Below are 16,924 nucleotides of genomic sequence, written 5' to 3' on the forward strand. Positions count from 1 at the left end.
TTTCCACAAACAGTTCTTGTGAGGAGAAAAAAAAATCCAAGTCTCTCACTGGTAAAATATTATCCAGTTACTTACTTTCTTCTCTCTCTTTCATGCAGATTAATCCTGGAAGTAAAGCTGCTTTTGCCAACCTTTGCGCAGGTGATGTCATTCTGTCAATTAACGGAGAGAGCACAGAAAATATGACACATTTAGAAGCACAAAACAAGATCAAGGCTTGTCTGGATCAGTTAACACTTTCTGTAAACAGGTAACTAATTTATGCTGATAAACTAGATCTGTGCAGAGAACTATGTATATTGAACATGTGCTTGGATACATAATGTATTGGCCATAAGCATGTTTTTCCACACAGGTTACGGACATAAAAACGTAAGAAAAGAGCAGAATCAAACTAGAGGCCTAATTAATCAAGCATTGTGTTTGCATCATGACCAATCATTTGCCCATGGGATGTTCACTGGCAAGACACAAGTGAAACTGCACGTTATGTCACATTCATCAAAAGATAATATATAGAGGCCAGTCTGTCTTTGATCCTGAATTACATACTGGCCTTAATTAACAGCCTTTGGTGGCCTCAGCCACCATTTATTCATGCTGTCCCATTTTAAAGTCAGCCAAGCTTTGTGGCAGTGAATTTTGCAATTTAACATGTACTGTCTAAAAATGTGTACAGTGTTCCCCCACTTATCGCGGGGGTTATGTTCCAGAACTACCCGCAATAAGTGAAAATCTGTGAAGTAGGGACACTATATTTATTTTAATATTTATACATTATTTTAATAATACACTATTTTAAGTCTTTATCAACCAATCGTGTGTTGATAAATCACCTCCTTCTCCTGTTGCCGCTTGGGCTCTTTTTCTCTCCCATGGGCTTCTCCTTCCTCCCTTCCTTAGGCTGTAAATTGTAATTTTTTATGATTTATAGTAGTCTTTTAGAGTTTACTAGCTGTGCCCGGCCACGCGTTGCTGTGGCTTTTTGGATTTGTTAGTTGGCCAGGTGGCTTAGCAGTGAATAGCCTTGCAGCCGCAAAGTATGGCCGTTTTCTTCCTATTGTAATCCTAGTTTGGTGAGCTGGAATACACTGAATATTCTTGGTGTGGCAGGTATACATGCTGTTATTAGTCACCTTGATTAGCATGTAATGGCCTTGCAGCTTCAAAGCCTGGCTGCCTCCTCCCTGGGAGAATCCTTTGTTTGGAGGTGCTAGCTGGCCTGATTGAACCCCCTCCCTTCCTGTCCAGGGAGTTGAAGAAGGACCAGCAGAAGACAGGGCTCAGTGGAAGGCACCTCCCCCAAGCTGCTGTAATCAATAGCAATGATATTTAGTAATAATATGAAGGATGTGGGTGGACTACAATTTCCCAAAAATTTTGGGTTATTTCCCCAAAAACTTCCCCAATATTCACAGTTGGCCGTGTTGGGTCTGTGTGCCAAGTTTGGTCAAGATCCATCACTTGCTGGGTTCAGTGTTCTCTGAATACAGGTGAACTATAATTCCCAGACCCCAAAATCGTGCCAGTATTCACAGTTGGGCATGTTGAGTCTGTGTGCCAAGTTTGGTCCAGATGTAACGTTGGTTATCTTCAGTGCTCTCTGGATACGGGTGAAGTACAACTCCTAGATAGCAAATTCAATGACCTCCAAACACCGCTACTATACCAAGTTGGCCGTGTTGGCTCTTGCACTGCAATTCATTGGGTTGTGTTATATAGGTCTACACTGCCTTATTATTATTGTTATTATTATTATTATTATTATTATTATTATTATTATTATTATTATTATATAGTGCAGTTTGAACGGCCTTGGACTGGTTTACATGGGTCTATGTTGACCATATAATTCAGTTTGAACTGCATTGGTCTTATATTTGCTTTCAATGGCTGCATTTCAGTATTAATGTCTAGTCCATACAGGGTTATGTGATGGCATACTATGGGGCATAGCATTAATACAAACTCTCAAGCAATCAGAGACGACTCTCAGCTATCTGGCATTGACCACTCCCCAAGGGTACCGGTTAAATGAGAGTCAACTGTCATAGCATTAATACAAACTCTCAAGCAACCAGAGACGACTCTCAGTTATCTGGCATCGACCACTCCCCACAGGTGCCGGTTAAATGAGAGTCAACTGTCATAACATTAATACAAACTCTCAAGCAACCAGAGATGACTCTCAGTTATCCAACATCGACCGCTCCCCACAGGTGCCGGTTAAATGAGAGTCGACTGTCATAGCATTAATACAAACTCTCAAGCAACCAGAGATGACTCTGCGTTATCCGACATGGCCCACTCCCCACGGGTGCCGGTTAAATGAGAGTTGACTATCATAGTATTAATACATACTCTCAAGCAATCAGAGATGACTCTGCGTTATCCGGCATCGACCACTCCCCTCAGGTGCCGGTTAAATGAGAGTCGACTGTCATAGCATTAATACAAACTCTCACGCAACCAGAGATGAGTCTATAATGTTCTGACCATTTCTAATTTAAAGTAAACAGCGAAACTGAGGCCCTGGGCTGAGTGGGTTGCTAGGAGACAAGTGGGCGGAGCTTAGCCCTCTAACTGGCAGCTATTGGATAAAAACAATTATTCCTTTCCCTCTAATTAGGACTTTATTTTTCTTTTCTTTTTGTTGTATCAACCTAGAGCCGTGGATGATGGGTTGTGTTGTCAAATTTCGAAGTTGCGGGGCCTGTAGTTTTGCTGTTTTGTCCGGTGCCCTGATTCCATCACTCTTTTATATATATATAGAAGATTGAAAAACCGTGAAACAGCAAATCCGCAAAAAGTGAACTGCGAAGTAGTGAGGGAACACAAGGAAGACAAGACTCTGGAACTCCCTTCTCCCCAGGGAAGCCAGAACAGCCCCCTCTCTGCTGTTCTTCTGGTAGCAGGCTAAAACCTTTTTATTCAGTCTGGCTTTTAAAGATGAAGGTTTTTAAGATCAATTCAGGTGGTGCAGTGGATTTTAACTTTGAATTTGTTTTAATGGTTTTTGACTGGGAATTTTAAAAGATGGTTTATATTTAATCCTGTTTTAATGTTCACATATTTGTATATTTTAAACTGTTATGCTGATGCTTTTATCTTAAGCTGCTTTGAGTCCCCTTCAGGGGAGATAAAGTGGGGTATAAATTATTATTAATATTAATAACAACAACAACAACAAGCCATACTACAGTCACTTCACATATCAGTGAAAAACAAAGTAATTCTTTAGAAATTGCAGCAGAGGAAGGCCTGTAAATAAATCTTAATGACATTTGGTAAATAATGTATAATGCACATATGTCACAATACAGTAATGTGTTTGGAGACCTTAGGGCCAAAGTAAATTTTAAATCTAAGTGAGGTTGACATTGATAGCATTATTAATGTACCAAAATTACTGAATATTCTGGTGGGAATGAGATTTGCAACTTACATCTGTTGTTAACAAAATCATGATGATGTCTTTGTTTCATTTTTTTCAAGAAGATTCCAAATAAAGTAAAATATTCATGTGCTGTAGCTGGTCTTTGCTTGTTCCTTTCTCCTTTGAGAGAACTAATCCTGTTTCAAATTATTTTTATAATCCTGCAAAAATGAGCTATTTTCTTAAGACTAATTTTATCTTTAACAGTTCCAAACCTGCCTATTAAGACTTCCAGTCTAAGCTAAAACTGTGTTTTAATATACAAATAACTACTGATTAATTGCATATTCTCATCTTACAAAAATTTTAGACTTTAAGAAATATTTGATTCAGTGTATTGCTTTAGTTTATTAAAGACTTTGTAATCATGCTCCAGTATATTAAGTCATGCATAGAGAAAATAAAATACAGTAAATTCCAAGATAGGAAATGGCCTGTGCTGATTCAAAGAAACTGTGAGTACTTTAAAGAATATCTTCAGAAGTTGACCTGTAACTTGACATTTCCCAGGTTGCATTATAAAAGGATTTTTGACCAGAGAGTGAAATTCTGGCATAATCCCATTCTGCATATTTAGAGCTATAAAAATTCCACAGAAGTACATCAAATCAAGTGAGAGCGTTTAGTCTTCCATACATGGAGGAGTAACTTACGTGAAATCCAAAAGGGGCCTCACTATATCCATTTATGTCAATCAGAAGCTTTCCATCCACTTTCATGGGAGCTGACCATATACAGACTGTAATAGAAGACTTTGCACAAAAAGATTCTATAATTAGCATTCCAGGCAAAGTTGCTTAATTGGCATAGAAGTGTTTATAAGAATCTGTCTTGGCCTAAATAACAGTTCATAAATCCATAGCAGAAAACACATATCAAATGAAATTTTGTTGCTAAAGCATTTGCAATTATTTATTAGGTAATAGAGTAGCCCCCTCCCCTTATCTGTGGGTAATATATTTCAAGATCTCCCATGGATGATTGAAACCGCGGATAATGCTGAACACTAAACCAGTAATATTTTGGAGCACAACTGGCCACAGGTAACTGAAACTGGAGAAAGTGAACCCATGGAATGGGTACTATTGTATTTCATAGCTTCCCCCAGTAGTTCAGAACAGTTTCTGAAAACAAGTTTGGATCTGTTCCTTGCCACTGTTCTCTGACCTTCATAACCAGCCCCATTGTGCCTGCTGCTCATTTTTGCTTATTTTTGTGTTATCTGAGGCAACTGCCAACATTGTGGTGGTGAAGAAATTCCAGGAAAGGCATCGAAGGCAGGGACAGGGCAAGGGAAGGACAGCAGATACAGTTTACAGTATAGTGCTTGCGTTTGGGCACTAAGGTAGTTGGAATATAGATACGGCCCCTGTTCCCAACACTAGAAACACAATGCATTCAGTTCTTATCTCCTTTAGGACCAAACAGCTCTATGACTCAAGCAGACTATGCTAGAAAAAGGCACCCATTTAATTTTGTGGAACCATTCAGCATATATTTTCCTGAAATATGTACATAATGGAAGAGGGCAGGGGATAAGGGATTCTCTCTGTACTGTGCAGAGTAAGATCAAGGATTTTGGTTCCCACTAATATATATCACTCCCATTTGCCTTTAGGCTTGTTGATGGGGTGGAGGGAATTGTTTGTTCAGAGGGGGAGCCCTCTCAAACAAGAACAAAACCAATCTCTATTGGATTTTAAATATTTTGAGCTTTTTCAGCCCCAAATGAGGGCAAGTGAAAACAGAAGAGCTGTGGGCTCAGAGTGTCAACAGAGACCCAAAGGCCACACTTGAACCTCTCAAAGGACCACATGTGCCCCATAAGTGCACAGACCCATCCCTGAAAATTTATATGTTTTTAATTTACTATTTAATTTTCTATTTGCTGTACTCAGTTTTATATATATATTATTTTAATGTGTTTTATCAGGGTTTTGTGTTTTATGATGTTTTAATTTATTTTTTATTTATTTTTCACTTTAGTCTTATTCTGTTGGTCATTGTTTTGTTTATTAAGTTACAGTTAGTTTGTTTATATTGTCTAATGTGCTTTGTCTTGATGTAAACTGTTTTGTATGGTTTTCTTTGAGCATTGAATGGTCGCCATATGTTTGGAAACGTCCCTGAGTCCCTTCGGGGAGATAGTAAAGGTAAAGGTTTTCCCCTGACATTAAATCTAGTCAAGTCCGACTCTGGGGTGGTGGTGCTTATCTCCATTTCTAAGCCAAAGAGCCAGCGTTGTCCATAGGGGCCTCCAAGGTCATGTGGCTGGCAAACTATTAGGTTGGCAGAAGCTGGGGCTAGCAGCAGGAGCTCACCTCACTCCCCGGATTCGAACTGCTGACCATTCAGTCAGCAGGTTCAGCAGCTCAGTGGTTTAACCTGCTGCACCACCAGGGGCCACCCTCAGGGAGATAGGGTGGTCTATAAATAAAGATTATTATTATTATTATTATTATTATTATTATTATTATTATTATTATTATTTCCTTTTAAGCTGCTAGGAGAAATTTTGTCATGGGAAACCTGTTGGTCATTACATAAATAAGAAAATCAAATGAACCGTTTGCAACCGCAGCCAAATATGAAAGTTTCACAGAAAAAACCTAAATGTATGTAGCATATGGGTCCAGGGGAACCTGTGACAAATGCTGGAGCCAAATGTTCATTTGCCTTAGGGAAAACTTAGTAGACATGTGGCAAAGGCCTAGAGAACAATAGGCTATGAATAGTACAATGAACTTTCTGAGCAATAGAATATAATGTTTTAAAATCATAATTTCTACATCACTGGATTCTAAGATTGCAGTGCTAGGTAGACTGCCCTTGAGGTTCCCTCTCTAACTGTATCATTCTCATGTTCTGAGGCAACCGAGTATGCAGTGCTATTTACACAGAAGTTTTCAGATAGCTGAAATTTGACAGGATCATTTTCTTCAGAGACAACACAATGTCATGCTTTCAACACCACATATGTTTTCATATATCTTTCATGAGCGCATTTCTCCGCCAGAATAAACTATACTGTGGCCAAAGAAGAGTTCTACTCTTTTGATCAGCATTACACTGACCTGAGGGAAGGAGTCAAATATGCCTCCCATTATTTGGGAAGTAATGAATAGCAACTGGGCTCTAGATGGAAAAATGACCCACATATGTGCTTGTATTTCAGAATGTGTATCTCAGTGTAGGTGTCCTCTAGGTGCTCTTTAGACAAATGATATCCACATCACATTATTCTGAGTGGCATCCATAATAAGGATTCACAATGTGAGCTGGATTGAACTATCAGAGTAATAATAATGTACCTTAATGTCACTGTATAACCATATTTGAATAGCTCTTTTGTCTTTAGTATTGATGTGACGATATTTGATTATCTGATCCAGGCATATTGCAGGAGGAAAAATATGGCACAGGATTAGAGGGAAGAGTGCCTGTGAACAGTTTCTCCAAACCTTAAAAGCATTTTAAACTATGTGATGATAAATTTGGTTTGAACTCAGATGTTTTATTCTCTAAAGCTCTAAACATATCTGGAGGAAAGGGACAACAATTGGCCCACTGTCCCCTGCACAGAAGCTGAGCAGATTGGCATCGTTCACTGTAATGTTCACATTTGTTAACGGGAATGTGTTCTTCATTGTATCTGAGAGCAGTGGGGAAGCCTAAGAGGCAAAAAACAGTATCCAGGATACACGGTGCTTTGCTACAGTCTTTCCCTACATTCCCGGATCCCTTGAGGCAACTGCCTCGCTCTGCCTGAGAGTAAAATCAGTCATGCTAATGAACTGGACTATATATCTCCTTGGAATTTTGACTGCTCTCCAGCAACTTCTAACCTAACTAGAAGACACGTGGTATTTTGGCCCATTTAGGTTTCAGTATAAATTTATCAATGCTTACTTTATTAAAATAAACAGTTCTGCACTATTTAAATCTGAAACGTATCAGACTCCAAAATTTAACAACTACCTTAAAAAAAAACCCAAATTGTTTATTTTACTCAGTAAGCAAAGCAACTACAATAATAGTTCTGTTTTTAGCCTGGACCATATTAAACATCTGTGTGACATGGTTTTTTATATCCTCAGCCCTGCCCTAAGCAATCGGTTGAGTTCCAAGTCATTCTGTCTGGCCAAAAAAAATTAGTCACTGCTCAAGCCAGATCCAGACCTATTTTGTGACTGAAAATGAGTCATCTTTCACAGCATTAATTTCTGAAAGAAATGTGAAGCCAATTTAATCAAGAAGTTACTCTTGTGATAATGAATCTAGACCTCCCATATCCAAACCCTTGTATAAACTCAGCATGCTTTACACCATTTCCTTATATAAATTACCCTATTTACTCAAATTATTGCTCACCTTTTTTGGCTAAATTAACTTGTCAAAATTAGGGTGCTCATCAGAGTCACGTAATAGGGTAATTTTAGTGCTGAGCCAAAGCGAAAGGGGAAGCTGCTTCATCAGCTTCTGGAGCTTCTATCTGAGGGACCTCATCTCTAATTTAATAGTCATGGCTCAATGCTTATGATGTCCTAGGATTTGTAGTTTGGTGAGGCATCAGCATTCTTTGGCAGAGAAGGCTCAAGATCTTGTAAAACTATAGCCCCCATGATGCCCATAGCATTGAATCAAGGCAATTAAAGTGGATTCGTTCCACAGCATAGATGCATCCCAAGGTTTTCTTTTCCATTGCTGGGAGGGTTGGTGTTCTAACACTTTTATTTTTAAAGAAATAATTCTAAGCAGACAACAACTGTAATGGACATATTACAAAGAGTGCGCCTTTTGTTGCTGCACATTACATTCGCCAACAAATACCTTTTTTGGTTTTAGGGTTTTAAAAATTGAGGTGCACATTAGATTCAATTGTTCATTAGACTCAAGTAAATGTGGTACTTGTTTAAGTGCTTTAAATTTCAAAAAATGTTGTATGGTGGTATACAACAATCAAATAATTAGGATGCATTAAGTTTAATTGACTGGATTCTTTAAGTATTTGTTCATTATATGTATAACACTGCGATTTTGCATTTTGACTTAGTTGTTATTCAATTGCTATAATTTTATGTGGTATAAGGGTGATATAAGGACCTGCTGTGACTGTTACAATTCAGTAACATTGTTTAAAGTTCTTTAAGGCCCATAGCCATAAACACTGACCAGTTTCAAATGAAAAGTAAAAGTCAGGATCTAGTACTGTCTAATCTGCAAACTTTGAGGATTGGATAAATACATATCCCATGGCCTTTAATGCTCTCTTGTAAGTATTAACTGTCATTTAAATTAAGGCCAATTGGTTATTTTTTTTCCTGTGCTACAGCTTTATAGAACCTAATGGATGTCCTTGATAGATAGTACAAGCACTTACTGTCTCTTAATTTTGAGCATTCTCTTATTTTGTTGGGTGGTTTTTGGAGGCTTTCAGTTAGATTTGAGATATTAAGGACTAGTAAAAGTTGGGAGTATGAGAACACTTCCTTTATCTATTTATAAGTTTACTGACACTTTTAATTTTAATTTTAATGAGTTTCTAGTATTACAGTGTTTAAAATCAAAGGATACAATACAATCAAGAAAAATGCAATGGTAATGCAAAATACTAGTTTGGGTGCCATCTTGATCTCTGTATGGAGATCACTCCACACTGATGAACAGGAAAGCTGAGGAAGGCTTCCTCTGCAGCTCAGCTGAACAAACGTCACAAGGTCACAGTGTGATAAGTAGGGCCTTCCCATTCAAAGTGCTGAAACACTCTATAATATGGAAGAAAATCACCTCTCATATTACTTGGCCATGAACTGTTTAGGGCTCTGTCAACAACTAGTAGCATCTTTATGATGTTTCAAGTTTTTTTATCTTCAGTTCATGCATGCTTTTTAAAGACCAATTCTGTAAATCAGATTCGCAGCTGGCATAGGGCAGGATAGTTTAGTTCATTCTTGGATTTTTATTGTTTACGTACCAAACAGTTTAGTTTGAATAAAAGTAATACTCCTAAAATCTTGCATAGTTGTGAGGAGGGAAATGACAAGTCATTATTCACAGTGGGGACAAGTAGTTCCCGTAATTTTGAGACACTCTGTTTTCACACACATGCATTCCTTTTTTTTCCTATCAACAAATATTGTGTCTGCTTTCCTGTTTGTGTCCTTGACATTTTGTTTTCCCTATGTATTTTCCACCAGTAAGAAGAGGGGGGAAGGAGGTGTGTAACAAAAACCCTTGCATTTAAATAAAGCAGTCCACTTTTACTATTTTCCATTTACTTGGGGTTAAGAAGAAACAAGAGGGGAGGAATATCTTCTGAAGGTCGATTGAAATAGTCAAGTTGTTTATAGTTTTGTTTCTCTGTATGTCTGATGAGTGAATTCCCATGGAATTTTGTGCTGCTCGTTCTTTGCCAAATAAGGTTCTAGGGATGCCCAGCTATGGTAATGTGATTAATGGTCATGACAAAAGAAAAGACACTTCTCAATGAACATCCTTCTTCTTCTGGCAATTGTTTTCCCATCTAATGCTCTTCGTTCAATTAATTATTCACGTTCCATTATGTAAAGTAAGTTTTAGGTTGTGTTTAGCCCATGCCTTTTTTCCCTTGGAAAGTTCAGTTGGAATCATCACAGACTGACAACATTTTTCCATGTCACCATTAAAAGAAGGATTTGGGCATGAAAGGGTTGGATTTGATACTAGAGTGTTATAATTTAAAAAGTTAATATTTTCATAGAGTTCCATGAAATATTGTTTGATTTTATTTATTCATATGTTCTGCTCTTCAACAAAAAATTTCAAAGACTCACTAAAATAAGTTTAAAATATTTAAATTTGACCAATGAAATGATAGAGAACAAAACTATCAATAGTAGCACATGAAACAGAGTGCCAATATAAAATAGCATTAAGAATGACAAATATGAAATGACTGGAGAAATAAAAGGCTCTGGCAGCAAAACATACAGCAGTTATCTCAAAGCAGTATTGTAGGGGGTGGGAAAGTGGGAGAGAGGACCACTTACCTGGGACATAATTTTAAACAGCTCTCTTTCTCATAACAATTTGACTCATATCTAATATGGGTCAGGATGAATGAGAATCTAGAGAATGGTTTCTAAGGACATTTGTAGTATGCAGGCAGCTTTAAGTGGGAAATGGTAACTCAAGCTTCTTGAGCTTCGGGTGGCATATGTCTTGGACATGCTGTTAACTCATGCATGGAATGGGAAACAGATTTAAAAGATACTGCAAAGGTCCAGATCCTACAGAAAAATCCAGACTTTTGCAGGTATGGAGGCAGTAGTAATTATCTCTTGGGATCACCATTTGCGATATCAAGAGGTGGTCCCCACATACTTCCCTCCCGGTCCTATGTTTAGCTCTTAAAAACAAAGGAAAAACCTCTGTAGGAGCCATGAAGCTTGCTACACTTTCCTGGGGCTAGATAATGAAACTACAGAGCTTTGGAGAGTGAAAGGGATCATTCCCCTTCCAAAGCTCTTTAGTTTCATTTTCCAGTCCCAAGGAAGGCAGGACAAGCTTCCTGGTTTTTCCTTTGTTTTAAAGGCTAGTTGGGAGGGAAGGGGAGAGACCTCCATGTTCACCCCTGCCAATTTTCAATGCTGGTTTTCTTTGCATTTGGACCAGTGTAGAAGGTCCTTCAGGTGCATTGGATTTTGGAAGGCAGCACCCCATGAACACCACTCCAAAACCGTATTTACCTTCCAATGACTTCTAGAGTCTCTATGGAGCAATTTCACCCTGTTTTTCAACCTATGAAGGCCATTTCACATTTGGGAGATTGCATTCACTATTTTCAATTTTGATCATTTCCTTTTTGAGGAAAAAGATCTCTCCTGTGCCTAACATTGCAAGCACAAATGCAGATAGACATAAATCCATAATTACCAGCTTCAAAGACTTCAGCCATCTAACCATAAAACAGTTCTGGCGTTCATTGATGTAGTTAACTTAAAATACTTGAGCTGCACACCTCTATTTCTGAAATATGTAAAGTGGTCAAGAACAAAACACCAACTGTCTACAAGGAAGTAAAATTAGCCCACATGAGACACTTCACCAAGTGTGTTTAATGGGAAGAATAAGACAGTTGCCTGTTTGTTCAGATATGAGGTAGTGGAAAATCCTTGGCATCTTCAAATGCAGCCAATTTATGGGAATGAATCATCTGTGGTTATGAGGAATTACTAAGAAGTTCCCCTAAAAAGTAGAAAATGTTAGTTCTTCAGGGCCTTCAGGATCAAGAAAGAACATCAAGGTGGTTCAGTGTACTATACAAAGAGCACATCATTCACATGGGGGACTTTCACAGTACCTATGTTGCCTTAAACTAGGAGCTACAGCAATGAGTGTATAACTCTAGATTACACATGTTCATAACTGCCATAGAGATTTTGCCCAACTTGATTTGAAAAAAATGATGATGTTGGGAAAAATAAAAGGCAGAAGGAAAAAAAAAAAGGAAGATTGCACTACAGAGGATTTAATCAAAGAAGCCACAGCCTTGAGTTTGCAAGATTTGAGCAGAACAATGATGACCTAGGATGTTTGAAGTCTCTCATTCACACTATTGCCATAAGCTAAAGGATACTTGATAGTAAACAACATCAATAACGTATTTTTTAGGACTGCTTCTAATAAAAGTGGTATTGCACTCTTGTCCTGCAAGCGGGCTTCCCAGGGGCAATATGTTGACTGCTATGTAAACTATTGGACTAGAGCAGGGTTTCTCAAACTGTGTTCCTCCAGGTGTTTTGGACTTCAGCTCCCAGAAATCCCAGACAGCTGTTAGGAATTGTGAGAACTGAAGTCCAAAACATCCGGAGGAGCACAGTTTAGGAAACTCTGAAGCAGAGCCTTGGCCTCATCCAGCAAGGAGATTCTTGTGTTCTTGCTACAAAAAAGAAAATGCATTTCCCATTGTGTTAAAGGAGGGAATGATCCCAGCTGCATTACTTTCATTCTTACTTTAACATTAAAGGAACACAACAGACCTAAGAGAAGATAACAATTTGTATAGAAGCTCACATTTTATTGAACAGCTTTGAACTCATCTGAAAAATTTTGCCCACCCTTAAATACTACGTGAAATTGAAAAGTTGGAAACTTAATATGTTGATCATTAAGCTTGCAAGAGTCTGTAGAAGTGTAGAGGATTTCTGATTTTTTTTTTTTACATGCAACACAAATAAAGTGAACAAAGTTTTCCGAACACTGAAACAGAGGTTCCCTTTCAGGCATATTCCAGCTTGATATTCTGATACAGGGAAGCAATCCGGGAAGACAACGGACAAATTTCTATGTGGGGATGCTAACGGGAGTGGAGGCGGGGGGGGGGGGGCAAAGCCTGTTGTCTGTCAGTCCTATTGGACGTAAGAGCTGGTTTTATTCTTCACAACTTCATATGACTGTCTTTCATACTATTTTGTACTGGTCCAATTGGGGCTGCATAGGTTAAAGTCCTTAAATGTGAACAAATAGGATTTCATATTTGCCCATTGTTTTCTTAGACTACTGAAGTGGGCAGAAGCTATTTCTTCCTTTTTTCATTAATTTCATTTCATTCTGCCTTTTTCATTAACAACCAGCAGACCTGGAAGAGTTGATCTGCACTGTAGAATAGAATTCAGCTTAAGTCATGCATTTCTCTAGTGATTCAGATGAGTCTAATTGGAAGAATTGTCATGGTTGTTCTCCAGAGAGTGCTTCTTTGTGTATTTTTTCCATGCTGTTGTGAATTGGGAATAATTTACCCAGAGCTGAACAGTCAAACTGAGATCAGGATTTGGCTCACTGCTGCCTATTCCAGACAGCTGTATAGTAATCCCTCTCGGAAACACTGCACTCTTTCCCTATTGTACCTTTCTTTGTCCCTGCTGAATAGTTTGTTTTTTTTAATGTCTCCAAGCAGAAAGGTTAATAGGGAGAAAGCAAGTCATCTAAATTCCAACAATACCTAAGTTCTCCTGGCTCTAAAACCAAAAGCCTTTGTTTGAACTTTTTCTTGCTCAAAAGTAGAACTGCTTCCAAGCACAGAAAAACCAGGATTGTGGATGACTAAACAGAATAGCGTTTTTCATGCAGCTGTGGAAGGATTTATTAGTTTGTATTATGGCAACCTTTAGAACAAAATTATTTTCCTTTTCTTCGTATTGGCAATTTTTAAAAATATATATTTTTAAAAATCCAAGTATATAGAATAGTGCAGTAACAGTACATAGAATGTAGAAAGAAGAATTATAAATACAAACAGGGGAAAGAAAAGGAGAAAAAGAAAGATAAAAGATAGCTTCCAATCTCACTGGTGATAATTAAACTAGAACAGACTATAAAATCCATTGATACCTTTCATATAATTGCATCCTCACCTCCTTTTCATAAAATACAATAATGGTAATAAAAAACAAATCTTATACCCTTTTAATAAATTGTTGCCGCCTCCACGTGCTTTGCAAAATTCTTGGGCCCTTGTGGACTAGCTTCTTGGTCTCTCCTTATCCAGAGAGATAAATCACCAGTGAGAACTGCCTCCAGAGCAACAGAAGTGCAAGGATTTGTTGGTAATACTTCCAAAGGTGGAATGTGGCCAACTGATATCTCTGTGAAAAAAAACGTGTCAGTTGGCCATATTCCACCCCTGGAAGTCTTACTGGCAAATTTTTGAAAAATTGCTGTTTCTTGGAAGCATTCCTACCCCCATTTCTCTATCTCGTAGTAATAAGCACTTTGCACTGTTTTAAACTTTGTATATTGTATATTATAACTGTTTTAACTGTTAATGTTCAATTTTATTGTATTATGGTGTATTGGCATTAATTGCCAGTTTTGTAAGCCACCCTGAGTCCCCTCGGGTGAGAAGGTCGGAGTAGAAATGATGGAAATAAATAAATAAATAAATAAATAAATTTGATTGCTTTATCTATATCCAATTGCACATTACCATTGTAGTAGACCATTGAATCAAAGGGTTTAACGTAAATGTTAACATTCAGCAAATAATTCAGTAGATGTACTCAGAGACTATAAAATTGATTTCAGCCATTGTCTTTATAATACATGTCAAACTAACATTTTCATACAACACTGAACTATAGTTTAGCATTGCATACATGAGTTTTGGGTTTCTTTGACTTTCCCTCTTCCTCCTCTAGTGCTTGAGGAGATCCAAGCACTTGCTTCCATTTTAAATAAACTTAGTGTGTTGTCACCTGGACGAAATGTGGTTAATCTTACTTGTGGTTGATACATTGGGGGAAGTCCAGTTCAAAGGCTAAATACAGCTCCAGGACCATGCAAAAAGAGTTTGTCTCCCAAATGCTATGGGCTGTGGAGAACAATTTTAATTTCCTGGACTATAAGGCCCAGAAAAGACTATTTTCAAACCAGAAAGGATGTGTGCAACCCCTTATCTCCTGATAGTCACCAATTGTCAGGACCCAGGCTGCAGAGCACCAATAACCATGCGCAGAGACCAGAATCTATCTAATATCTTTATTAAGGAATATATATAAAGTCAATAAAACAAGTGTAGAATATAGTTCAGAAGTAGACCTTTCAGGAAAGGTCAAATATAGTCCAGGAAAATAATGTCCAATATGTGATATTAGAGTCCAAAGTTATAATCCAATAACCGAAACACACACTTTGCCAAGCAAAGTGTGGGGAGAAGACAAGGTCCTTAAGTCCATAGAAACTTGGCAATTAGGCTGGAAGGCAAACTTGATACTTGGCTAGAACAAGACTTGAAACAAGGCAACAAGAGCAAAAACAAGATCCGTGGCAAACGCGGGACAAGGCAAGGCTGGAAACTTGATCTGGGAAACAGGGAACTGGAGTACGAAGTCTACACACGATCTCACTCCTCCAGCTGACGAATTGACTCCGCAAGGTTTCCCTTGTGGCAAACACCTAAATAGGGTCTCGTTTCCCGCCAGAAGAACACTTTCCCTGGAGAACTAGAAGTGAAACTCAACTTAGTCCAGATGCAAGACTCCTTAGAATTTCCCAAGGGAAGCAGACTTAATCAGCTAATTGTTTGGCTGCGATTCTGGCGCTCCGGCGATTCGCCTCCCTATTTCCTCTATCTCTATTATAATTGTCTCTTTGAGAAAACGGGGGAGAATTCTGCCCAAGGCTTGTTTGGCTGACTTCTTGAGGGCAAACATCCTCCAGGTGCAAGGGCTCCGTTTCTGACTGAATCGGTGGGAAACCCAAGTTTTCCTCTTCGTCTGTCACCATAGTACTAGGAATGGGACTACATGGCCCATGAGACATCACACTATCCCCCTCCTCAAGGCCCCTCTCCAAAATGGGCCCTCTTCCCGAGGTGCGGGGCCGTGGCTTGGCAGGGTAGGCCTGATGGAAGCGGCGGACTAAATCGGGGGCATGGACTGTGGAAGCGTCTTCCCAAGAGCGTTCTTCGGGCCCAAAACCCACCCAGTCAATGAGATACTGAAGGCGGCGGCGATGAAAGCGAGAATCCAAAATGTCCTGAACCTCGAATTCCTCCTCCCCGTCCACCAAAACAGGGGTGGGGGCCGGCTGGTCCACATCGGGGCGTACCCCATCCGCCGGAAGGAGCAGGGAACGATGAAACACCGGATGAATGCGCATGGAGCGCGGAAGTTGGAGTTTGAAAGTCACGGGGTTAAGTTGCGCCACCACTGGGTAGGGACCAATGAAACGGGCATCTAACTTCCGGCAAGGACGGCGGGAGGGCAAAAAGCGAGTGGACAATAGAACCCGGTCTCCTACCTTGATCTCGGGGCCCGGCTGGCGATAGCCGTCAGCGTGGCGTTTATAGTCCTCCTTGGCTTGATCCAGTTGTTGGTGCAAGAGTTGTTGCACCGCTGTAAGTTCTTGTAACCAGTCCTCCGCTGCAGGGACTTCTGAGGTTTCAATGACAGAAGGGAAGAAACGTGGGTGGAAGCCGTAGTTTGCAAAGAACGGGGTTTCTTTAGTTGAAGCCTGGACACCATTGTTGTAAGCAAACTCCGATAGAAGTAACAGGGAAGCCCAATTGTCCTGCTGGTAGTTTACATAACAGCGAAGGTATTGTTCCAAAGTGGCATTGGTGCGCTCAGTTTGCCCATCCGTTTGGGGATGGTGAGCTGAAGATAAACGAGAGTCTATGCTCAATAGTTTTTGTAGTGCCTTCCAGAAACGAGAGGTGAATTGAGATCCACGGTCCGTGACTAAACTCTTGGGCAATCCATGTAGTCTGAAAACATGCTGAAGGAATAAATCTGCAGTCTCTTTGGCCGTGGGGAGGCCATCGCAGGGAATGAAATGGGCCAACTTGGTAAAAAGGTCCACCACCACTAGGATCGTGGTGAATCCAAGGGAAGGTGGTAGGTCAGTGATAAAATCCGCGGAAATTATCTCCCATGGGCGAGAAGGAGTGGGGAGAGGATGTAATAGCCCCGAGGGCTTCTCCCTTCGTGTCTTGGAGCGCTGACATAC

At 39.4% G+C, this 16,924-nt stretch overlaps 1 protein-coding gene and 1 long non-coding RNA gene across 4 annotated transcripts in view; one reads left to right on the plus strand and one right to left on the minus strand.

Annotated features, from left to right (window-relative positions):
- The window catches only part of LOC134297109 (uncharacterized), a 75,890-nt gene extending 75,690 nt beyond the window's left edge, over nt 1–200 (minus strand). For all 3 annotated transcript variants that reach the window (XR_010003855.1, XR_010003854.1, XR_010003853.1), the window contains exon 1: nt 76–200. This is a non-coding gene — a long non-coding RNA (uncharacterized LOC134297109). The remainder of the gene's footprint in view (nt 1–75) is intronic.
- Nucleotides 1–16,924, plus strand: part of pdlim4 (PDZ and LIM domain 4) — a 78,897-nt gene that overhangs the window by 20,323 nt on the left and 41,650 nt on the right. The window contains exon 2 of the mRNA XM_003217391.4: nt 99–250. Within this exon, the coding sequence (XP_003217439.2) occupies nt 99–250 (152 nt within the window). The remainder of the gene's footprint in view (nt 1–98; nt 251–16,924) is intronic.

This window comes from Anolis carolinensis, chromosome 2 (assembly GCF_035594765.1).
Source record: "Anolis carolinensis isolate JA03-04 chromosome 2, rAnoCar3.1.pri, whole genome shotgun sequence".
In the NCBI taxonomy this organism is placed as follows: Eukaryota; Metazoa; Chordata; class Lepidosauria; order Squamata; family Dactyloidae; genus Anolis; species Anolis carolinensis.